We start from the raw sequence: 26,176 nt of genomic DNA on the forward strand, positions 1-26,176 counted from the left end.
AAAAGAAACATAGCTTAATTGATAAAAGTATCAAGAGATATTGTTTGTGATTGTTGGAACAGAAAATGAAGTTTATTTATGTTGTTTGAAGTTGGAGTGATTAAAGCCTAGTGATGATGTTATATTAGAAGGATGGAGGAAAGGATAATTTGGGGGTGTTGAGAGTTGCGAGTGAGTTAATGAGCAGGTATAGTGGCATAAGTATTTAAGATTGTATAAGCAGCAAATATAGAGATAATCACCAGAAACCAGGAAAATAACTGGTTAAAAGTATCGTCTCTCGGAAGTGGGACTAGGACTATAGATAGTTGCTTCTCGTTATTAATCCATCTCTTTTATTTCAAACCATGTGTGTATATTGCTTTAGATTTTTTTTTAAGTATGAAATTTCCTGGCACCTTACTAATTCAGGAAAGAAGGAAAAGGAGATAAATTAGAAAGGCAATATGATATAATGGTTATAAGAGTTAGCTCTAGTTTCAAATCGTAGTTCTAACCTTAGGTTAGGTGAGTTGAAAAGCAAATTATATACCCTTGTAAAGTCCCTTGTTTTTCATCTTGGCTTTTCATCTGTAAAAAGAATCAATTAACGAATTCCTTTATCTCATAGGTGATTGTGATTAAATGAGATAATGCATGTAAAGCTTGTAGCGCAATACCTGGCATGTAGTAGCCCCTAATAAATACTAGATAATACTATAAAATTCAATAAATAAATAATATAAAATGTGCTTTTATTTCACTTAAAAATATGACAGGCAGATGAAAGGCAGATAAAAAGGGAAAGACAAAATAGGAAAAAAAAATTTAATGGTAGAATAACAAAGAAAGGAATTATTTTTTAAGTGCTGGGGTGAAGTAAAGGACTCAAAGAGGAATTAAGGGAAGGGGGGGGAAGAAACAAGCAACAAAGAAAGGGAATAGTAATATGTTCTGAGTTAAGGTAAAGGTAGACTACTTCTTGTTATAACTTGTTGGCCATCATAGAGAGCATAAGAATAAGGAATGCTTAATAGTTCTCCTGTATTTAATTTTTCATAAAACGTATTTGGGGGGACTGTATTAGGTACTGTAAGGAATACAAAGAATAAAACATACAGGCAGCTTTCAGAATTTAGTCAGCTCGGGATATTCAGAACATATATACCTGAAAAGTTACGTAACAATGCTAGCACTAAGTGATTTAGTGCTAAACCAAAAAAGTACAGGAAAGTTTAGCTATGCTAATTTCCTCCTTTTACAGGATGTAGCTCAGTAAAAACTGCCTAAGTTAAAGGTTTAGAGAGCAAGGCTAGCACAACTATCTAGGTCAGGTTTGTGAGTAGATGAAATGATAATTCATACTTAGTTCAGAAAAAAACTTGCTTTTACTTTGATTTGCTCCTAAAGCAACTGATGAACAGAGTAGCCATGCAAAGGATATGCATGAAATAAGGATGCAAATAGTTGAACGTGACTCCGCATTGCTTCCTTTAAATATTATGGAAGTATGTCCAAAGTTTGGAGTTCTTGGTAGCCCAACAGATTGAAATATCCATCAAATGGGAGAAATAACAAAATTTGGGTGCACTATATTTTAAGCACCCAGATATGTCAGTACACAAAAAGAATTTATATTGCTTTATAAGACAGTAATTCTGCTACCTAAAGAGCCATATTATCCAGACCTACTCTTTGGGTTTTGGGCCATAAGTTCTGTTCATCAGTGGGCGCTCAGTCATAGTGATTTTTGCACTACAGATGCTCAGAGTCTTCCATGTGTGTCTGCTTAAGGCAGTGGTCCTCAACCTTTTTGGCACCAGAAACCAGTGCTCCTATGAGAATCTAATGACTGACGATCTGAGGTAGAGCTGGGTGGTAATGCCAGTGCTGGGGAGCTGCTACAAATACAGATGAAGCCTCGCTTGCTCACTGGCCACTCACCTCCTGCTGTGTGGCCCGGTTCCTAACAGGCCATAGACTTGTACTGGTCCATGTGGACCCTTGGGGTTGGGAACCCTTGCACTTAAGGGCTCCATGTGAGAAGGTCTGGCCAAAGCTTTTCTTAATCAGTGTCTCAGTTTTCAGATGCTGTCATCAACAAGGAAAGAAAAAAGATCAATTCAAAGTAGTAAAAAAAATATTTTGACTCAGATATTGACATGATACAAAATAGAGACAGGTCCAGATATAGTTACTTTAGAGACTCAAGGTTGTTATCAAGGATCCAGGTTCTTTCTATTTTTTTACTGTGTAATCCTTGGCAACTAGAAAAAGGGTTGTCATCGTTACAAATATGACCTGCAAGCAAAACTGTCTAGCAGGGGGGAGAGGGACTACCTCTTTTCTCTGCATCTCAGAGCCTTTCTTCAGAAGGCTCTTGCTCCTCTTTCTCTCCCATCCCACCCCCCAAAAGTGAAGAAATCTTCACATCTGGCTCGCCATGACTGAGTCACATGTACAAACTTAACCAATTGCTGGCAAGGACTGACTTAGAGTACTTATAGATTATCCCTTGAGATATGTGATTTGGGATAGTTAGCCAAATAAAATCCTATTCTATCATCCAGGAAAAGGAGAAGAGTAAACGGCTATGTGGTGGCAATAACAGTATCTGATAAAACCAGGAAACTGAGGTTTAAATATGTTTAAAGCTATACAGGTAAATTCACAGTCAGGATCAAATTGGTAAACTGTGGAACATCTGTACTTTCTCCTGCCTTAAATTCCATTAAATGACAGGTTGTATATTTTAATTGAGTAAGTTCATATCAGAGCAGAAAAAAAGAATACCATCTTATCGTACTAAAAGTTTTAAAATATATAGAATTTTGAAATATAGAAAGCAAATCTGAGAAAGAAACAAAATTATCATGTACAAATAATATGATTTGCTCACATAGAAAATCCAAGAGAATATACAGGGAACTTAGAACTAACAGATAAGTTCATCAGGGTTTCTGGATAAAAGAAATAAAAATCAATGACAAGCCTTTTGATTAGCAACAACCAATTAGAAAATATAATTTCAAAATATGTCACCATATGCAAAAGTTAGAAAATTATAAACCATAATCGAAAGTCACAAAGAAAATCCAAATAAAGGATACCTGTGAATCGAAAGACTATCATAAAGATGGCAGTCATTCTGAAATTAATCTATAAATTCAGTGGAATTCCATTCAGAATCTCAACATGGAATTTGACAAATAGATACTAAATTTATTTTAGGAGCATGAATACAATCTTAAGAATGAGGATGAACTCACCCTACTGGATACCAAGATTTAAAACCAAGTTTTAGAAATTAAAATAACGTGGAACTGGCGTAGGGGTAGACAGTTCTACCAATTGGAACAAAGTAGAGCACAGAGACACACCCAGGCGTATGTAGAAACTTAATAAGTGACAGAGGTGGCAGTCAGTGGGGAAGGATGGGCTGTGTAATGAATGCTGGTGCATTTGGCTGTCCATGAAGGGGAAAAAAGTAAATTTGATCCTTAAACCATACACAAAAATAAATTCTAGGTATTTTAATGACCCAAATGTGAATATGAGAAGATCTCTATTGCCCCTTAAATTTTTTTGCATTTAAATGTAAAACTTTTAAGTTAACAGATACCATAAACAAGGTTAAAGACAAGCTACAGACTCAGGGAAATTATTTTAGGAAAGATATTTGCAACCCCATATAACAGACAAAGGATTAGTATCTAGAATACATCAGATTCATAACATGGTGTTTTTAATACACTTACCTCACTTGATTGATATCATCTGTTTATTTGTTGGTCATATCCTCTCCTTCCTTCTTCCTTCTTGCCGAATGCAGGAGATGTAAGCATGTAATTGTCAGGAAGTTAACACAGTGCCTGATGATTGGAGAAAAGGAAGAAAGGGACATACTCAGATCTACACTGTAGTTTTTTCTTTTTAATGGGTCTTAAGATCAGTTTTAAAAACATGGTTTCTTGACTGTAAGTATATCCCATCAACTAGAATATGGTACACAAGGTGCAAAAAAGATTTTAAGATTTTTAGTTTGATTCTGTAGTTGTGAATAATCCCCAGTTGGCAGACAGGTGGAGGAAGAACACTCTAGGAAACTAGTATAGGTGTCCTGGTTGAGACTTTTTTAAAATGGCAAAAATGACAGAAAGAGCTGGTGATTAAGAAGAAATACAATGTTAAAGTCTTTAGGTGTAATATCTGCTTCCATCTCAAATAAGCAGAGACTCAAAAAATATATCCATAATACCTGTGAAGAACTTATAAAGTTCTATTTTTGGACAAGAGCAGCAAAAAATGGGTAGACCTGCTGCTTACCGAAAATTGTGTAATACTAGTTGACAAAAAATAGAATTATTCTATTCTAGTTTCATTTTCTTCTTCTCCAGCAAGGGACATGGGTTTTCATACTATCAAGAAAAGAATAACATGAAGAGGGAGGAACAGTCAAAAGAGATGAAGAAATGTGGTATACTTAGGCAAGACCCGGTGTGTTAGGTGATAGGGTACTGAAGGAAGGTGTGGATCCGGCGTAAGAACCGTTGATCATCTTTTATATGTTAGGGAATAGAAGCAACCAGAAAATTCAACTCAGATCAAAGAGCGGAAACTGCAGAGAAGCAGATTTCACCTCTAGACTTCTGGCGTTGAAAACTGCCTGACAAAAGCATAGGCTTCTTCAAAAAACTCTCTTCTAAGAATTTGTGCAGTGGCTGTGCCGGGGTTCTCACCCTGGCTCCACTAACATTTTGGAGCTGGGTGATTCTTGTTAGTGCGAGATGGTAAAGTGAACTTCAGGCAGGAAGAACAGCAAGTATAAGGCTTGTCATTGATTTTTATTTCTTTTATCCCTGGTCTCTACCAACCACATGCTGGTAGGAACCCCTCCCTAATCGTGACATCCAAAATGTCTTCAGACATTGCCAAATGCCCCTTGTGAGACAGAATCACCCATGGTTGAGAACATCTGGGCCAGATAATCATTCTTAGATTTACTATAGAAGGACTTCTGGCAAAGGCATTGAAAAATTATTCAGACAGACAAAATGATAGCCAGCCTGAACTGTGTGTGTGTGTGTGTGTGTGTGTTTTGTATGTGTAGGCTGGTTTGTACTCTTCCACTGGACATAAGCCCCACGTTTCTTTTTGTAATACAACAAGCCTTTGACCTGCCCTTTGTAAGCTTTTGAATGTGTCCCCAGTTCTAAGGGCTACCAGCCTCTCTCCTCCCACTTCCCAGCCCCCAAAAGTTAAGATGTCTGAGGAGATGAAGGATGTGGTGATCCTTTTGGGAAGACTTCCGTGGAAGAAGTAGACCTTGACTTGCTTGCTGGAAAATGGATTGCATTTTAGTAATCAGAGAGAAGAAGCAGGTCAGAGTGAGACAGTTGTACACATAGGTTAGTCAAGGAGAGGGGGAAATGAACAAGAGTTATTTTATGCACAGAAGGAAATCAATTTTTCTTTAACAGGAAGCATGCGTAGATTGCTGCTCCTCAGAATAATATTTCTACTTCTAAAAATAGCTGTATTTATTGTCTAAGGTTGTTTTTCACTTTTACTACTCCTCAAGCATCTTTCCTCCATCCCCACGCATTTCATCCTCATGATATCGCACAATTCAAAGTCTCTGTAAAGCCATAAGTTTGGAATCCCAGGTCTCACACCTCCGGCAGTTCCACTTCTCTGCACCACTAGTATCAAGGAATCTCACCCAGCCTTATTGCCTTCTCTTCTTTCTTATACTTGCTGTTCTTCCTGCCTGAAGTTCACTTTACCATTCTTTTTCACCTGTCGTTCTCGCCTTTCAAGGTCCCATTGAGCTCGCCCGTGCTCTCGGTTCCTGCCTTCCTGTCCGAGGCTGTTCGCTGCTTCATCTGTGCTGCTGTAGATGGTGTATATACACATTGCAGCACTTGCGTATTGCACCGTTCTGGATTGGCTTCTGCCACTTAGAGAATTCCCAGAGGATAGGAATTGCTCACCTTTGTAGCCTTCACACTTTATACACTATCTTGTATAGACTGAGTTTTTTTTTTTGTAAATTGTTGTAAAATCGACAGTTTATTTAAACTTATGTTCATGGTCTGTTGAGTTTAAGAAGTATGTAGATTTTGGTACTTAAGAGGCCCTTTGGCTTTTAAACCCTTAATGTTGGTATCTTAATTTTGAAGTGATTACAAATGTCTTATCCTATTCCACAGTGCCTGAAAGTTGTAAATTTAATATTTAAATTTTATTGAGCTTTTCTCCCCAATCACTTTGTTTTCTGGGAATTAGAAAATGAATGAAACCCAAATTAAGAATTGAGCTATTGAGAGATGAGAGATTTAATTACTACTCATAGCTCTTTGGATTCTCTTACAAAACTTTCATAAGCTTTCTAGTTTACATATAGTCTGTTAAAATAAATTCATTAAAATATGATATATTCAAATATATTGATATCTATGTCATATCAATATATTTTATTTATAAGTAATTTATAAGTTACGAACTACCATATAAATACAAAATAGTATTAATAATATTGTTACTACTATCTCTCTGGATAATTTATTCATATCAAATTATTGAGCAAAAAATTCTTTAAGCTATAGATTGTTTATAAGGAGATGTCACCTCCAAGGATACTTGTTTCGTTACCTAATAAAGCTAAGGCATATCTGTGACCTAAAACCCTAAGCCTGATATGGACAGCACCTTCCATACGATCATTCCTTAGAAGATTGCTCTAGGAGTTAATGGTTAGATGTCAGAAAAAAAAGGTTTGTGATAAATAAGTTACATAGTATATCCCTTTCGCGGAGATCCACAAAGCGCTTTGGCCAGTTAAAGGCTCATAGAGTTACTGCAGTAAGGAAATCTGTCTCACCTTGCGTAACCCGTCGTTTCTAGTACTTAACACAGCACAGCGAGCTATTTTCCCGGCACATCTATTAATATCCTGCAGAGCAATGTTCTTTAGAACGCCAATTTGGGAAATGCTGGTCTAAAGTAATTACTTCTTCCAGTTAAATAAATAGTCCATTTTCTCAGACCATTTGTTTCTTACATAATTCTCTTCAGCTAATGAAATCACATCAGATTTTCCCCAATATGTACCCATTAGACAGGTACCCTCCAGTGAGAAGTACCTCAGCTTATCCATTTATCTTCCAGACATTTGTAGAATATATGTATTGTATACTTACTTTTTTTACTCACAACAGTTTTATGATCTAAAGCTGTTTCTTTCCATTATTATACTTACCTGAAATAACTAAGTATTTAAAAAAATTTAAATATGATAAATGTATGTATGTATTTAATGACAGAGCATTTATGGCAGAGCATTTAAAAGTAGACTGCATACACATGTAATATATATGCATATAGATACATGCACATGGATATATATACATGTGTATAATATGTATGGCTATGTATGTACATATATGTACTATACTTTTAAGTGACCTGCCATGTTTAGTGTTCTGTAGGCAGGAAATACTTGACGTTAGGAATTACCAGCCTTTGGCAAAGAAACATGGGAAATAATCTTATTAAATCTAGATTACTAAAACTTGTTAGTAATCAAAAAATGTGTTACCTATAAGGGCTGTGCTATGTTTGTGTGTAGAAATATCTCATTTTGTCATTTTTTTCTAGTTGATACACCAAAATCGGCAAGCTATCTTGAACCAATTTGCAGCAAATGCTCCTGTTGGTATCAACATGAGATCAGGCATGCAGCAGCAAATTACACCCCAGGTAATGTGAGGAAACCAGACATTGTTAGCACTTTTCTAACCCAACCCGTGTCTTTGAAATGATCTGTGAGCTGATCTTTTAATGGTATTTATTGTAGCTGTCTTCTAGAATGAATTTATCATGAACTTGTGATGATACTCCTTACTGATATTTGATCAGAAGCCGAGGGTTCTTTGTTTTGTTTTATTGTTATTGTTGCCAATGCTATTAGATACAGTTGACTAAGCAGAAAACTCTTACTATTGTACTAAATTGTATCAGTAATAAGAAGCCTAAGATATGAGACTATGTGAATGGTAATGAAACCTGATCCAAACCCAGTCACATTGCCAAGTTATCTTAACTATCATGTTCTCTGTTCTGTCTGATCATCAACATTTTCTATATTTTATTTATTTGAACATCTCTTGTATATGAACCCAGAGCCATTGTAACGTTAAACATAAAAAGAACTGGGTAGCCTTTTAAGTGTTATCTGGAAATCACTCCCTACTTCTGCACATACTTTAACATTTTTGCTTCTACCATTTTTTTCTGTTTCCTTAACCAAGTTTACATAAAAGTTGGAGAACTGAGGAGTTTTAGAGAGGATTCAAACAAAACTCTTCTTTTCTCCATAAAATGGACCTGGATGGATTTGGGGCAAATACAGAAAGCCAACACTAACTGTAAGGGTAAATATTAACAGAAACTGCTGGTAAGCAAAAGATACTGGCATCTTCATCCAGATTTGGGTTTAAATCTCAGTGGTTAGCTCATGCAAGGGTAATTAGATATAAGGAGAGAAGACCTTTTTTTTTTTTTTGGAATTCACATAAAGATGATTTCTACCAGAAAGTCATATGTCACAGTTTCTTCTAGATTGGACTATATCTAGTTGACATGTTTAATTTTAATGGAGCCATTGCTTTAATCTGAGCCTCAATCTGATCAAATTAGCATTTTCTAAGGAAGGCTTTATTGACATGCCATATTGCTTTGAAAATTAAACCAAAAAGTGATTTCAACCTCATTTTATCACTTCTTTCTTCATAATCTTATAGCTATTAAAATGCTTATTCTAATGTCTAGAGTAGCCTTGTAACTATAGCAGTGATATAAATTAGCTGGTTCCCATTTATTCCTGTTTATTATTTTACTTCTAATTAGTTATTTTCTTTTTATGTAATAATTTATTTAGCATTGTATCCTGGATTTCTGATTTTTCCTTTTTAATGGTATTTGTAGGTTTTACTAACTGTTAAGATAATATATGCTTGTTATAGATAATTTATAAAATACAGAAAAGTATATATGAAAAAAATTAAAATCACCTATAATCACATTTTATTCATTTAAGTAAGATGATGTAAGTTAGAAAGGGGGGAAACTGAATTTCTATGTATTAGAAACAGTAAATTTTGGAAAAGGAAAAGTCTCCTAACAACCTAGTGTCAGAAAAGATAGAAGTCGCCAAGCACATTTTCTTTCTCTTTATGCTTTTCTTGTTTCTTTTAACAGTTTTCATGACGTGTATTATAAGTCTAATCAATATAGACTTTCTTTGACTTTTCTCAGTTCTATGTGACTTGTGAGAATTTGCATTTAACACACTTTAATGGTCAGGCATTGTTTTAGTGTTTCTCAACTACCTTTAATCTACAAAATGTGTTTAATTCAGTTTTTCCCCTGTGATAATTACTTAAGAGGTTTTTGTTCCTTTTCTATTTTATTTTCCTTTATACACAGATAATTGCTATCTATTTTGCTGCCCAAGCTACTAGGATTTATCTCGTAAGCTTTCCAAGATAGGTAGCGATTATAATAATACCAATAAGTGAGGCATTTTTCCTCCTTTGCAGCCACCCCTGAATGCCCAAATGTTGGCACAGCGCCAGCGGGAGTTATACAGTCAGCAGCACCGACAGAGGCAGCTAATACAGCAGCAAAGAGCCATGCTCATGAGGCAACAAAGCTTCGGGAACAACCTCCCTCCCTCATCTGGACTGCCAGTTCAAATGGGGAACCCCCGTCTTCCTCAGGGTGCCTCACAGCAATTCCCCTACCCACCAAACTATGGTACAAATCCAGGAACCCCACCTGCTTCTACCAGCCCATTTTCACAACTGGCAGCAAATCCTGAGGCAGCACTGGCCAGCCGCAACAGCATGGTGAACAGAGGCATGACGGGAAACCTGGGAGGACAGTTTGGCACTGGGATCAATCCTCAGATGCAGCAGACTGTCTTCCAGTACCCAGGATCAGGTACGAGGGCCACGACCATGTTGCTTTTACAAGTCCTGCATGTAGGCCTCTCTTTCTGTGTGTCTCTTTCAGTGACACTAAATGGCTGAGTGGTTTGAGGCTATTCTCTTTGATAGCTAAGGTTATTAAATTAGAGAGTCTATAAGGACCTGTCCGACTAAAACTTGTAATGTTCTGCATGCACATTTTCTCTCATGGAGCCCTAGAAGAATCTATTGAAAGTCCACTTCGGACAGTGGTTTAAGGACATTAACGCAAAGCTTGGATACAGTTTTTTCATTATGTGGGAGATTTTGTGTTTGATAGTTTACATAAGGACAATTAATCTTCACAAAGTATCTCAAACTTCTCATTAGTGTCACCACTCTTAGCCGCTTAGGTCGTAAGCTATTCCTGAAACATTTGGCAGCTTTCTGGCTTCCAAAGATGTTTTTTTCTTTTTTAATCTTGCATTTGCGCTGTCTCTGTTCCGTTCTTTTTCCTAGGCGGTATCTTTTTTTGCTTCTCTTTCACTTTGAGGTTCTAATAGGTAGCGATGGTTAAGTGCATTTGATTAATCCATCATGTTTAATCAAACTTTGACGCAAAATTAATGGCAAATTCCTGAAAAAAAAAAAAAGAAATCCCTCACTTTTATAAGTGAAAGAAAAAGTAAATTTTAAGACTGCTTAAAAATGAATTTCATGTTTTAAGAGAAGGCTGCTGTTTGACTTGAAAAAAATGGTAAAGTTATGTAGAGATTTTTGACATGGCAATGTGCTTATCAACTTTGACAGCCAAATCAATTTAGACTTTTCATTCTTATGGCAGCTAGTGCTAGAATACTTTGACTACTAAATTAAGTATCTAGGGAAACTTGTGTCAGAGAACATCAGAATTCTTTAAGACCTTTTAATAAAAATTATGCCACATCAGTTCCTTTGTCCTCAAGATAATGAAAGTCATCTTTGGTTTATATCTCTGACACTATCTGTGTGGTCAACAAAAGGATTATAAATCCATATTTTTAATTATAAGATTATATAAACAGGAATGACCTTCAGAAGAGTTTTATTTCTTAAGATTTACAAATACAAAGAATTTGACAAGGCTCTTTCACTTTATCCTGCAGAAGTTCTCCCTTCAACGTTAGAAGTTTTCTGTAGTTAACTGTGCCCCCATTTCCTCTTCCAAAATGGCAATTTACCCTAACCAGCAAATAGATTCTTAGCACTCATGATATGAATTTCAGATCCTTGAATCAAAAGATTTATTTCATTCATTGGCAGGGAAATACTAACTATAAGTAAGCCAAAAATTAATAAATTCTCCAAGGATTTCTTTCTCTTATAAAAATAAAAATTTTCAGTCACGCTGTTTACCATCTCTTCTCTGGAAAGCTAAGAAAGGAGAACTTCCTTTCCTGCTCTCGTTCCTTGACAAAGCCACCTGGAAAGCCCCGGTTCTGATGAAGTTGACAAAATTTCTTTCAGGGTTGTGGGTCTAGTCTTTGATCTGTTGCATGTCAATATATAGGACACAGTAATTGAGGTGGCGAGTGGGTGGACCTCTCTTCTTCACCAGGCAGCATAACCAGATGTGTTGCCCCTCATCATAGGTACTTTATCTGGTACCTGAATTTTTCTTCCATCCAAACTTTTGATTGACCAAAAATACTTTCCACAAAAAAACATTCTTTGATAAAGCCAGCAGTCACACTATAAACAAAACCCAGAAGGTGAGTACAGTGGAGAGAGTACTAACTTCATCCGGTTTGTGGACTGAAATGAAATGTCAGAGCTTTCATTTCTTCCATGAACTGCTTCAAAATAATAGAGGGAAGGTTCTCAGTTTTTCTGGAAAGCATAAGAACAGTTAAAGAGGAAATGTTTTCATTTCTTCCACTGCTCTAAGTTATAAACTTGCTTTGATATGATCAGCAGCCTGCTAGGAGGCTTCAAGACCAGGTTTTGTGTTGGTACAAATTCAAGTTCTGGAAAAGTTCCGACCTTTTCAAAGCAAGCCTTCTCAAAAAAATAAAAAATAAAAATAAAAGGCCACCACTTGTTTTTATAAATAAAGTTTTATTGGAACACAGCCATTCTCATTAGTTTACACATTGTTTATGGCTGGTTTCACACAACAGAGTTGAGTAGTTGTTGTCGAAACCTAATAGCCTGCAAAACCAAAAATATTTACTGTCTGGCCCTTTGCAGAAAAAGTTTGCTTTGGCATCTTCAGCTTAACATTAGTCCAAAATAGATGAAATAACATGTAGGTAAACTGTTACAGAGAATACTTTCTTTTATTTCTGAAAACAGAAAATTTTTCTGAATTATGCTATGAAGATAAGTGCACTAGAACAGAATTAGACATTTAAAATTTGTGTTATACTAAGACAGTATTCAAAGTAAATATGAGGGATTTTTTAAAAAATTTGGTACCCACTTCATAAATTCCTTGAAACCTATCCAGAGCCCCGTTTTCTGTGAACTACACAGTAAAATGCTACTCCACCCACTCCTCCTCAGTGATCTTATCAGCTCCTGTGGCTTCAGTGACCTCTTCATACTAATGGCTCTGCTCCCTATCTCTAACCAGATCTCTCTGTTGCGTGTCCCACTGCCTGCTGGACAGACATACTTGAATTTCCACCAACAACCCAAACTCAGCTTGTCCAAAGCTACACTCAGCAACTCCGCTTGCCCTTCCCTCCATGTCTCAGTGTTCCAGTTACAACAAACCTCTCGAGTTCCAGGAAGAGTCCATATGGTGCTCTCTTTTACTCCTAGGCCTTTGTACATCCTGAACCCTCTGTCTAAAATATCCTTCCCTCACCTGTCTCATCTCTGTCCCTTTCTCCCCTCAAAGGTGTCTCCTCTGGGAAGCCTTCCTTGCTGACACTCCCAATCATGAGCACTCAACACCCTGTCTTAGAGCCACTCGTTAACCTAGCTGCCTTTCTTTTTAAACAGCAAATTTTGTAAGTGAGTTAAGTGTGATTTTTTAATCTTTTTTTTTTCTCAAGTGCTTAGCACAGTGGTCCAGGTGAGTCTTTGCAGACGTAAAAGAATGGGAGGGTGAATCTTGATTCTAGTTGCCTCTGCCAAATGTTTGTGAGGTTGTTCATGGTCCAGCAAGGAGAATTTGTATGGCCTCAGCAAAGGTGGAATTGTAGACTTTAAACTAGGTTGTCTGATTCCAGGAGTACAAAGTTCAGCATAGTGGCAGAACTGGACTAAAACTGTAACTTCCACTCCAATTCATTATCGACAGGCTGGTTCTTTCTACTAAAATTAGATCATCAAATAAGGAAAACATGGGCAGTTAAAATGCGAGGTAAGGCCAGAAAGAAGAGTCAAAAAGCATGCCGCCTCATTTATTTTTTCTTTGACCCTCACGGAGTAGGATCCAAAATGTGATCAGTATCTTTTCCCCCCTCACATAGATGTTTTTTCTGAAAGAAATTATTTCTTCATAAATAAGATTAATAACAGATTAGGGACAGACATGTATTTTTTAAGGATCACAACCAAAATAGTTGAAATTTAAAATGTAGAATTAATGTAAAGACAGTTAACATAATGAAGATAGGGAAGACGATGGGGGAAAAACCCACCCTATAGAGTCATAAATGGGAAAAAAATTTTTCCTCTATTTATTCTATGTCAAAATTATTAACCAGAGGTTAAATTACACATGGAGGAAGCATCAAGGAGAAAGTGTGAAGCTTTATATAATCTTTATTTTTTAAAAAAGGTAAACATTTAAAGAAAAAAACTGTATACAGTCTATATAGTTGGCTCAACTTTCACAGAAAATTTAAAATTGTAGTCTCTAAAAAAACAAAAGTGAATAAATTACATCTCTGACCAGATTAACCAAGCCCCCCCAAAAAAGAGAAGTCATTGTATCAGCAATGACAGTATTGCACTGGCATATACAATTATGCAATTGTAAACGTGTACAATTATGTTTACAAAGAGACATCAAGGACGTGGAAACATGCATATGATATACTGATGAGGGAAAGAAACAACAAAATTATGCAATATTTTATAGAGGAAGATTTGAAGGAATTATATTAAATTATGGGTAATCAAATTATAAAATTATTTTTTTTCTTATACCTTTGTAACTTTCTCAGAAGTATTTAACTAGAAATGTATTTTTCAGGAAAAAAAAAAAGAATACAAAATGCTAACATAACAAATCATGAAAAAACCCATTTTAATTTTTTTAAATTGTTATTGAAAAATTTGTTATAAGCTCAATTTTTCCCCAAGATGGAGTAACAGGGACTAACTAGATTTATTCTCCTGTCTGAAACAAACAAACAGAAAATCAAAGGACATTGAAACAGCAGTTCTCAAAATTGCCCAGACTATGCAGCAGGAGGGGGCATCGACCAGGTAGTTTCCTAAGATGAGCTGGGGAGTCTGGGAAAACCAAGGCAGCTAGAAGCCTCAGGGCACAGTCCCAGAGAAGAGGGAGTCACAGAGAGAGAACTACAGGGATATGCACAGGGTCTCACTTAGGTCTTCAGCTGAGAGAGGTGTGTGTGTGTGTGTGTGTGAGAGAGAAAAGAGTAGACGGAATAGTCTTCAAAGTTCACACAGAGCCAGTCCTTCTTCCCACCAGCCAGAACAGAAAACTCTTAATTCATGGAGTATTAGGCAGAATTCTCAGAAGGGTTCTGCCTCAGTAATGGGCAAGACTGAACCCTCTCCTCTTGTCTCTTTGGACACCAGACTCAAAAGAATTAAACTGTTACCATGTAACATAACCATAACCCAGACAAATGTCAAAAATATTTTTAAATTTTTTTAAATTGAGCACCTAACAAAGTAAAAGTCACAAGGTATGGTATCATTTTTAAATTACCAGGCAAGCAAAGAAGCAGGAAAATAGAACCAATAATAAGAAAAATCAGTTTAACAAAACCAACCCAGAAATTACACAAATGATAGAATTAGTAGACAGGGATGTTAAGACAATTATAAATTATACATTTATTCCATATGTTCAAGAAAGTAAAGTCTGAACATGTTAAGTAAAGGTACAGAAGATATTTTTAAAATCCAAATCAAACTTCTAGAGACAAAAACTATAGTCTGAGACAAAAGATTATATGAACGGAATGACCACTAGTTTCAAAAATAAATTTATAACAATCAAGACAGTATAGTATTGGGATAAGTATAGATAGACATGCAATGCAGAGCACTGCAACAGAATGAGTGACTTTTACGGTCAGTTGATTTTCGATAGTTAAATCATTAACTATCCTGAATAAATAGGAACAAACTACTGATAAATGCTACAGAATGGTTGAACCTACAAAAAGTATGCTAAGTGAAGGAAACCAAACACAAAACACCTCGTATGATTACATTTATATAATAATTTCCATAAAAGGGTAAATCTGTAAAGACAAAGTAGATTAGTGGTTGCCTAAGGCTAAGGTGGGATAGGGGTTGGCTACAGACAGGTACAGGGAATACAGAGGTGTTGAAAATGTCTGAGCTGGGTTGTGGTGATGGTTGCACAACTCGATAAATTTACTAAAAATCATTAAATTGTGCAGTTGAATGAGTGAATTTGATGCTATGTAGATTATATCTCAATAAAGCTTAAAGACAGGAAAGAGAAGAAGAGCCCACAACGATGACTAAGGAGGAGTGGCCAACAAAACTCATATATTTCATTTCACACATGGTTTTTTTTTTCCTTTTCAATGTATTATACAAATAACCTGTCATGTGTGTTCATTTATGTTTTTACTGCTTAATTCATGTAAGCAAAATAGAACAGAAAAAAAAATAATACATAATTTCGGTACCCAAATCAACATCTTAGAATGGAAACCATTCTTCCCAAACATATTTTATATGTTTCTTTATCTCTCGTTTATAGTGAAATTTCCTGCTTTATTTTTAAGAGATAGAAATTATTTCCCTACTCTGTTGATTAGTCTATTTCTAAATCTATAATGATGGATCTTTATTTTTTCTTCTATAGAGTTAATAAATTTACAGTGTATTCACATAAATAAATTTGTATCAATTTGCAGGAATGGTTCCTCAAGGCGAAGCCAACTTTGCTCCGTCTCTGAGCCCTGGGAACTCCATGGTGCCAATGCCAATCCCTCCTCCTCAGACCTCTCTGCTCCAGCAGACTCCGCCTGCGTCTGGGTACCAGTCACCAGACATGAAGGCCTGGCAGCAGGGGGCAATGGGAAACAACAAGTAAGGGGGCAGTTTTTATGTATGGGCATCCATAAGAACAGCCATTCCTTCACAATCTAAACAGCTTCTTGGCTACTGCCATTTGCAAACTCAGAGAACTGAATTTTATGTTATCAACAGAGAAAAATAATGATTTTAAATCCTTTAAGTGATTTTTAAAGCAAATATGTGTGTTTACAGTCGAGAGAAACAGTCTGGTGGCCCCCAACCTTTTTGGCCCACCCCCTGCACTCCTGAAGAATATGATCAACTTTCATGAGTAGCAGAGCTTCCATAGGACCGATGTAGAAATGAATACTTTTTTAAAAGTCTTTCTCTATAAAAACACTGAAAAAATCTGAAACAGGATTGGCAAAATGTTAGAATTCAGCAGAGCTGAATTTAAATAGAGTTCACTCTTTTCAGTATGTTTTAAAGATTTCATAGGAACAGTAAAGGTTTTAAGGCTTCTTGGGTCATTCTGCTTTACCCAGCTCTTTGAATCTAGATTTTCAGTAGTCTCATTTGCCTGTTTTGCTTAGAATTATCTCACTAAAGTCATTTTTTCCCCCAAATCCTGACTGCTGAACTTTTCACACATCATTTGAGCTTTATAATGGTTTTAATTTGGTTGTGTCTTGGTTCTAATGACAGGGAAGCCGTTTGATCTGACAACATAATAAGTAAGGCAGTTAAAATTGAAAACTTAAGACCATATTCTTTTAAAGTTCACTGAAAGGTGAGAGAGGAAACCTTCCTGTTAGAATATGTCGCTGTCAGTGCGGACTGCATATAAATTAGGTAGAAATGGAACTGTCTATATAACATGCAAGAAGAATTTAGTCTCCTAATGGTTCTAATCCCAGCTTCCTAAACTCACTTTAGAGTCATAGTTTGTCATTATAATTATTCCCTTACCAGCACTCTCAGCTCCCTGCTCAGGTCTCCTGCTTTTGTCCTTGTGCCTAGCAAAATGCTCCTTAATGAAATCCGATGCAATTCTCGCTCCGTGTCTATGCTTAGACATTTAAATGTACTTGGGAAAAAAACACGGTCATGCTGACAGACGTGCTCCCCTTTACAGTTAAATTTGTTAAAAGACTATACTCTTCACTTCCTCTCCTCCCATTCCTTGTTGAACCAGTCAGGCTTTCATCTCTACCACTCGACCAGAAGCATTCTTGTCAAGGTCATTAATGTCTCTTACATGCCAAATGCAGTGATCGTCTGTAGCATTTGACATCCTTGAGCATTTATTTTTTCTTGAAGCTATTTCTTTGGTTTCTAGAACAACTTTCTTGAGAAAGCCAACTCTCTTGTTCTCTGTTTACTTTGCTGGATCTTCCTCCTCTCCCCGACCTCCATTTGAGGACCTCGGAGCTGCTTCTAGGACCTCTTCCCCATATCTGTGCCTTCCCTCGGTTACGTCACCCAGTCTTACTGCTATAAATGCTTGTCTCTGCGCTATGACTCCCGAATTTAAATCTCCAGCCCAGACTTGTCCCCCTGAGAAGTATGCTGTACACACAACTGCCTAATCAACATCTCAAACCGAACATGACAAAAACTAAAGTGATATTCTCCCCGAAACATGCTCCTCTTCTACTTTTCCCCACCTCAGAAAACACCTTCATTTTTCCAGTTATTCAGAAGAAAACTTTTTCTCTCTTTTTTACATCCTACATGAAACATTCCATTAGCAAATCACATCAGCTTCTTAGCAGCTCTCACTTTCTACCCATCCCACTTGGACACTTCAGTGGAAGCCACTATCATCTTTTTCCTGGACCAAAGCAGTAGCCTCCTGTCTCTGTGCTAACCCCCTTGTTCTGCTACAGTTTAATCTCTGCATGGTAGCTAGACCAATGCTTTTAAAGCACGAGGCAGTGTGCCAGTCCTTTATTCAAAACTCTCCAACTTTCTCAACATACAGTTTACGGCCTATAAAGCCCGCCTGAATCTTGCTCCTGGATGCTTCTCTGACCTCATCTGCTATTCTCATCACTCATTCTGCCACACTGGCTTCTGTTTATTCTTCTGTTCCTCAGATGTGCCAAGTACATTGCAAACTCAGGACCTTTGCATTCTTAAATCCCTCTGCTGGAATGTTCCTTCTCTCTGTTGCCACGGGTTTGCTCTCTCACACTTCAGGTCTCTTTAAATACCACCTTGATAAACACAGACATTGAATGTCACCATAATACAGTTCCCTGACCATAGTTTTTGAATCATCATTTCCTACCCCTTGGTCCCTCTTTTCCCTTTAGTGCTTAACACCTATTTATTCATGGCCTGTGTCTCCAACTAAAATAGAACCCTCGTAAGAGCAAGGACTTTGTTTTCATTCACTTCTCTGTGTCCATCCTTTAGAACAGGTAAGCACTTAATATGCATCTCTTGAACAAATGAATGCGAAGATTTCCTGTTCCTACCTAAGTCACTTCTTAGATTCAGATTCAAATGTGGACTTGAGCTTTTGTTGTACTTTAGCAGTTTCTGTGAACTTAGACTTTCCCAAGTCATTCGAGAAAGAAAACAATTATCACCAGTTCTTCAAGCATTCACACTTGTTTATTTTGTTCTTGCGTAGAAGCTTATTAGTTAGTGGAGCAGGATATATTTTGTGACCATTCACTGTCCATTGCACAGTGCAAGGGGAAAATAGCACCCCGCTCCCAGCCCCCGCCAAGTAACGGGAAGTCTGGCTGGTGACAGAGTGGGGCAGAGAAAAGTAGAATGTAAAACAAAGAATCCTTTAAGTAGTAGAATGATGTAAGATAGTTCAGAGACTGTGTAATGTGACTTTTTTTCATTATTTCTGGTAGCAAGAGAAATAAAGGGTTAAACCAAATCTCTTCTTCCTGGAACCAGGAACCGGCAACATTACCAGTGCTTATTAGCCTTTTAAAGGCTCTGAAGGCCTGTCATGTAACCTTTGGTTTCTCAGACTTTGTAGACGGGGAACTCTTTCCTGCTTGTTAGTACGGGTAATATCCACGAAACCCACCTTAAGCTGAAGTATTCGGCTTTTGCTTTTTCCCTCATAATTTAGGAGCTACCCAATACCTGGTGCTGGCTTAAGGAAACTGATTCCTGCCAGGAGGCTGACCAGGAAAGGAGAGTGAGAGAGAGGTCCTCCACACACTGAGCCTAAGGTGACAGTAAACGCCACGGTCCAGGACCTGGAACAGTGATGCCGCAGAAGGCATCGGTCTTATTCCTGTGATGGAAGAAGCTAAAATGGAACTGTTGGCAGGAACAGTATGAAAGAACTTAAGCTAATATATAGTCCCAAATGAAAATTTGACAAGAAATTAAACTCGAAGCTTTTTTCACTACGTATGACATCATCACAGTCCTTGCAGCTTCTGCATACATTAACTTACATAAGCCCTGAGCCTCCACAGTGGTGATTTATGTATCGGTTGACAAATGAGTATTGTCCAAGGCAAAAATGTTCTCATTAGAAAATGGGCAGTAGACTAATAGGTTTTTTTCTCGCCTTTAGTCATGGGGACACTGCTTCACAAGCATACACACTGTGCAGACATTAATGGTCCACAGATGCATTATTGGCCATTTTCTAGGCATATAATTTTCTCAGAGCATTTGTGTTTTATAATTACTTGGGGAAAATTTGCTGCTTTTCTTCCAACATGATGAATAGGCTGTTTTTCAGCCTGTTAATGTCAGAATGGTTACCTTAATCTACCAGAAGCAGTAAGTGTCGGTGTACCCCGCCTACCCTCCAGGAACTAGCAAGGAATGAATACGACGTCGATGGGGTAAAAAACTTATGAAATCAAATTCTCCATGGTTAACATTAAAATAGGTAGCCTTTTACCAGCAGCTTATTGTTTAACAATTGATATGTAATCATAAACATTTAGTGTTTTGTAGAACTTACAAAAGACACAATTTATACATTTTCCTTTAGATGTATGTATCTGTATCACATAGAATTTTGGAGGTTCACATAAAATTTCAAGTTGTATTTACTTGGAGTTTATTACATACTATTCTATTTACTAATAGAAACTGGTTTACCATTTAAAATCTTTGGTATAACAACAGTCCAGAACTTGACCATGAAACAGTAAGTCAGTAAACCAAATCCTCTTAAAAACATAATTGCCTTTGCATTTTGCTTCTTGGAAAAGACATGAAGTTATCATCAGGCCTGAGAGGACCTTTGAAGTCTTAAAAACATTAAATTGCCAAATAAAAATATCCTGTTTTCCTCTTAAATAATAGCATATTGAAAGCAGCCAAAAACTGAAACCTTCAGAAGTAATAGCAAGCTATAGGATGTTGAAAAAGGCTGTCAAATTTCAATGTGCATAAGTAGTTAGAAATGCAACTTTCCATACCCACCCCCAGAAAATATGATTTACAATTCCTGGAGTAAGGCCTGAGGGCTGAATTTTCACAAGTCCCAGGGAATTCTTGTACAAATAGTCTCTGGACTATACTTCAAAAAACATTGTGTAGATAAGTAAAATATATAAATAAAAAGCAATCAAAACTTCATCAGTTGACAGCACTGAGTAATAACCCATGTCCATAATTCATTCATTCATCAGATATTTACTGAGTACCAGCTACATGTCACTTATTACTAGAGCTAAAGAATAAGTTAAACAACATTCTCCTCAGTTGTTAAGTCGGAGAGGATTTGCAAGCAATTACAATATAAGAATGCTGCAGTTGAATTACTCATTCTTTTGTCATTCATTCAGTGAACATTTATTGAGGATTGATATATATGCCAAGCACTTCCTTTAAATAGGACATTCTCTGTTTAAGAAGGTAAAGTAATGTAATACATTTGAGAATGATTTTGATGATTAAATGGGTAAACTTCAGTTCTCTGGAAGGTTTATTTATGCGGAAAACTTCCTTTCTTAACTATTCAGATAATTAGAGTTTAACAACTCTGATACTTGGCCAGATAATTGTAACTTAAAGTGAGCCCTTCTTAGTTATTAAACCCCTTAGGCAGAGTTCAAAATATATCTAAATTATACTTAATCCTTATGTATTGTAATAAGATAAAGTCTTATATTTAACTTAAGCATGTAAAATATATTTTTGGGAATTCTATCTAATAATTAAGAAACAGAGTCCAGTTGCATTACCCCCATGTCCATGGCCAGTGGATGTAATCGAGATTGTTTTTGAGTTAACAGTGTATTCGGTCAAGCTGTCCAGAACCAGCCCGCGCCTGCGCAGCCAGGAATGTACAACAATATGAGCATCACCGTGTCCATGGCAGGTGGAAACACAAATGTTCAGAACATGAACCCAATGATGGGCCAGATGCAGATGAGCTCTTTGCAGATGCCAGGAATGAACGCTGTGTGCCCCGAGCAGGTGAGTGGCACAGCTGGCACACTCGCTACACACACGCCACGGCACACCGCACCACAGTGTCTTATTCCAGGGAGAGTCAAGTCTTCACAGTCGCTCATCAGAAAGACCACGCTTCTTTATTCTTTCCCACTATCTTTTGATAATTACTATCCCTTAAGATAGACAGTGGAAATTTTGACAGACCTTACAAGATTTTAATCTCATGAGATTTTAGTGTTTCAGATTTATTATAAAATGATACATATAGTACATTGGCTTGGAACTTCCCCCTTCATATTCTGAACACACTTTCTTCATTTCTCCCTTTCAATTCAACATTCATTCCGTATTTACCATGTACAAAGATAGCTCTGTAGGAGATAATATTAGCCATCTGGAGAGATACAGCATGAACAAAGGATCAGTTGAATAATAGGACAAAACAGCTGTGTAAAGATGGACCTCCATAGGACCATACGTAGTTATGTCAGGTGATGGGTATACACAATTGACTACGGAGGATTTAAAGGGGCCCAATCGGAAAGGCTTCATGGAAAACTCACCTAAGGAAAGAGAATAGAAAAGAACATTCAAGACTGATTATCACAGCATGACTCTGGCAGGAGTAGAGTTGAAAAGCCTAATGACTGTTAAAGGGATATTCATATTATATTTAGAGTAGAATTTATGTGATAGGCTTTTTTAGGGGTGTTGCAGGCCATCTAAATGTTTAGAATATTTCTAGAGTCTCCCAAAGATTTTTAAGGAGAGAATGACTAAATTCAAGTGATATTTAAGATCATTGGGTAACTCCATGTAATTACTATTCTCATTGTCAGCAACCACAAAGTACGCTATGGTGATCAGGCTATGACCATGTGGCCATAACTTACAACAAGTCTTAAAAACATGAAAACACTGATTGCTTTTTCTATAGAATTCTTTTCTAATATTAATATTTTTTAATCCCTATTCTCTAGGTATTATTTAGTAAGCCTAAAGAGATTAGGGGAATACAAACACTTAGTGATCTATATCTTATAGCAAAATAAAAGAGCTAAATAGGGTTATTTCTTGTCCTTGTTATCTTGTTTTTATTTAGTTATTATAATTATTCACTATATTCAGATTAAAAAAATAATAAATAGTGAATTAAGTAAAAGAATATTACATTTAAAGTATATTTCTTATATAGTAGGTCTTTTTATTCAATTTGACATTCTCTGCCTTTTAACTGGAGTAGTCAGTCCATTTACAGTTAATGTGATTATCGATATGGTTGATTTAAATTGCTCACTTAAAAAAAATTTTGCCCCATCTTTTGCCTTTTTTTTTTTCAGTTTAATTGAGCATTTAAATTCATTCTATCTCCCTTGTTGGCTCGTTAGCTATATATAACTCTGTTTTGTTACTTTTAGGGGTTGTTTCAGAGTTTATAGTGTACATCTTCACCTTATCATCGTCTGCCTTCAAGTGGTGTTACATAACCTCATATCTAAGACCTTCACAGCAGTTTATTTGCATTTCTCCCCTCCTGGGCCATTGTTGTTGCATACGTTATATCTGCGTACCCCACAATATGTTGTTAGTACTTTTGGTTTACACAATTATGTTTTCTAAAAATTTAAATAAGAAGTCTTTTATATTTACCCATGTAGTTATTGCCACTGCTCTTCATTCCTCTGTATAGATCCAAATTTCCATATTATTTTCCTTCTTCCTGCAGATCTTCATTTAACAGTTTTTATAGTGTAGGTCTGCAGGTGATAAATTCTTTAAGCTTTCATAGGTGCGAAAAAGTTTTTATTTCATCTTTTTGAAAGTTCTTTTCCTTAAATTCTAGATTGTCAGTTTTAGCTTTCAGTCCTTTAAAGAGGTTACTTCACTGCAATATTTCTGATGAGGTATCTGCTGTCATTAATCTTTGTTTCCCTGTACATGATTGATATTTTTCCCCTCTCTGGCTACTTTTAAGATTATTCTCTTTATCATTGTCACTGGTTTTATGCAGTTTGATTCTACTATGCCTTAGTCGAATTTTCCTCATGGTTCTTGTGCTTGGGCTTCGGTGAGCTTCTTGACTTATGAATGTATAATTTCCATCAGATTGGAAAAATAATGGCCATTATTTTTTCAAATATTTTATCTGTCACCACCCCCCTCCTCTCTGGGTTCTCTGGGTTTGTGAGGTTTTTTTGTGGGCGTGCAAGGTAACCATTTTTTCTCTGCGTGTTTCATTTTGAATAGTTTCTATTGCTATAGTTTCAGATTCACTGATCATTTGTTTTGCAGTGTTTGACCTGTTATTTTTATCCAGTATATTATTCATCTCAGACATTGCTATTTTCATCTCTAGAAGTTCAGTTTGGACGTTTTTTATGTTGTCCATATCTCTAACATGTTCAGTTTTTCCTCTGTCTTCTTGAAAAAATAGAATACTGTTATTATGATAACTTTCTTAATATTCTTAACCTATCAGTTCTATCATCTACATCATTTTGGATCTGGTTTCAATTGACTGGCTTTTCTTTTCATTATGGGTCATATTTTTCTGCTACTCTGCTTGTCCGGTAATTTTTTACTGGATGCCAGACATGTGATTTTACCTTGTTAATATTCCCGTAAATATTATTGAGCTTTGTTTTGGGAAATCATTAAGTTACCTAAAAACAGTTTTATTCTTTCAGGTCTTGCTTTTTTTGTTTATTGAGACCAAAGCAGTATTTAGTATAGGGCTAATTTTACTCTGCTACTGAGGCAAAACCTTTGTAGTACGCTACTTGATAGTACATGAATTATGATGTTTTCTACTATCGTTGGTACGAGCAGGACATAGTCCCAGTTCTGTGTGATCTTTGGGAATTATACCATGTAAGTCTTTTCAGGAGAAGCTGTCCTCTGCTTTGGGTAGTTTCATTAGCTGATCAGTACTAAACTGTAGACTCAAGGGGATCTGCAGATCTTCAGAGCTTTCTCTCTGTGTAGGTCACTGTCATCCAATATTCTGCCCAGTGAATTCCAGCTGCGTTGGCCATCTCAGACTTCCAGCTGCATCTTCTCAACTCAGGAAGCCTGCCAGGCTTTGGCTGGGTTCCGCATCCCCGCATGACAGCCTAGAAGTTCTCTCTAGGCAGTAGGCTAGGGTAATCACAGGATTCATCTCAATTGTTTCCCAACTCTTAGGGATAACACTCTTTCATTGCCTTTGTCCAGTATCTTGAGCACCTTTGTTTCATATATTTTGTCCCAATTTTTAGTTGATTCAAGCAGAGGATAGATCTGATCCCTGTTATTGAATCTTGCCCGGAGTGATAGTGCTTTGCTAATTAACACTTGTATGTGCTAATTAACCTTCTGTTGAAGTATTTATGTATAAGAATATACAGAAAAGTATACAGAACTAGATGAATTTTCACAAACTGAACACACCCTTATAATTACCACCCAGATCAAGAAACAGAATGTTACGAGCACCCTTGAAAGTCCTCCTCACACTCCCTTACACATCACACTCCACCTCTACAAAGGGAACCACTGTCCTGACTTTTGACAACACAATAAGTCATTAAGCTTTTTATTTCTGCTGTCCTTCTATTATTTTTCCGTCAGCGAGATTGTTTTTCATTGAAGAATTTGATCTTCATCTTAAACAACTAGCTTGTAATTTGGTCTTGTACTTATCTTTAATAGATAAATGATTCAGCACTGAGACACACAGGCCTGTACTGCAACCAGCTCTCATCCACTGACCTTCTCAAAACAGAAGCAGATGGAACCCAGGTCAGTAAGAACACCCTAAGCCCAGAGCTGTGCCATGCGTTCTAGAGATACAGGAAGCTTTGTTAGCATCGTGATTAAGAGCCTGACATTGGGAGTCAGACCTGGGTGAGAGTCCTGGCTCTGTTCTTCTTAGCTGTGTCGTCTTGGGCATGTTAGGGAACTTTTCTGAGCTGCCATATTACCAACAGAACTAACAAGATACCTGCTTGTAGGATCATTGAGAGGGTTAAATGAGATAAGCTTTCAGAAGGTTTAATCCAGTGTTTAGATGTAATAAAGGGTCACAGATGGTGGCTACTAATCATTATTTTGTAAATAAACATAATACTAAAACTCATGTGTAATCAGAATACCTCAAAAGATCTCAGAAAATTCAAATAAAACAAAATGTCTGCTGTTTACCTCCTTTTAGATGTTTATTTCAAAACAATACAAATAGCCTGGGTGACCATTTTCCTATGTTAACCTAAATTTATAAATTTTGGAGATTTTAATTCACTTCAGTAACTTTGTGTAGTCTTTAGTCTCTTATTAAATATTGTTTAAATCTTTTTTCAAATATAGGCAATATGCTAAGGTGGCGATACAAAGAAACATAAGACATGTTTGCCCTGTAGATGAACTGTACGAAATGTGAAAATGAAATTTAATTTGTGAAATGCTCATAATTTTCCAGGCACCATGCTAGGTGCTATATCTCGTCTCATGTAAACCTCACTATAATGCTATGAAAAAGGTAGTATTCCTTTTTTTCACAGATAAAGAAACAGAACCTGAGGAGATTTAACTCTATGCACAATTCACAGAGCTAGAAAGTGGCAGTGCTGAGGTTCAAACTCAGATCTTTCCAGCAC

At 36.6% G+C, this 26,176-nt stretch overlaps 1 protein-coding gene across 9 annotated transcripts in view; it reads left to right on the top strand.

The window, feature by feature from the left end:
• NCOA1 (nuclear receptor coactivator 1) overlaps window positions 1–26,176 on the top strand; it is a 189,106-nt gene that overhangs the window by 157,546 nt on the left and 5,384 nt on the right. For all 9 annotated transcript variants that reach the window (XM_036223966.1, XM_016121706.2, XM_036223965.1 and 6 more), the window contains 5 exons: window positions 7,639–7,740; window positions 9,582–9,984; window positions 16,037–16,211; window positions 21,380–21,563; window positions 25,233–25,322. In XM_036223966.1, the coding sequence (XP_036079859.1) occupies window positions 7,639–7,740; window positions 9,582–9,984; window positions 16,037–16,211; window positions 21,380–21,563; window positions 25,233–25,322 (954 nt within the window). The remainder of the gene's footprint in view (window positions 1–7,638; window positions 7,741–9,581; window positions 9,985–16,036; window positions 16,212–21,379; window positions 21,564–25,232; window positions 25,323–26,176) is intronic.

Source organism: Rousettus aegyptiacus, unplaced genomic scaffold (assembly GCF_014176215.1).
Source record: "Rousettus aegyptiacus isolate mRouAeg1 unplaced genomic scaffold, mRouAeg1.p scaffold_m13_p_7, whole genome shotgun sequence".
NCBI classification, from domain to species: Eukaryota; Metazoa; Chordata; class Mammalia; order Chiroptera; family Pteropodidae; genus Rousettus; species Rousettus aegyptiacus.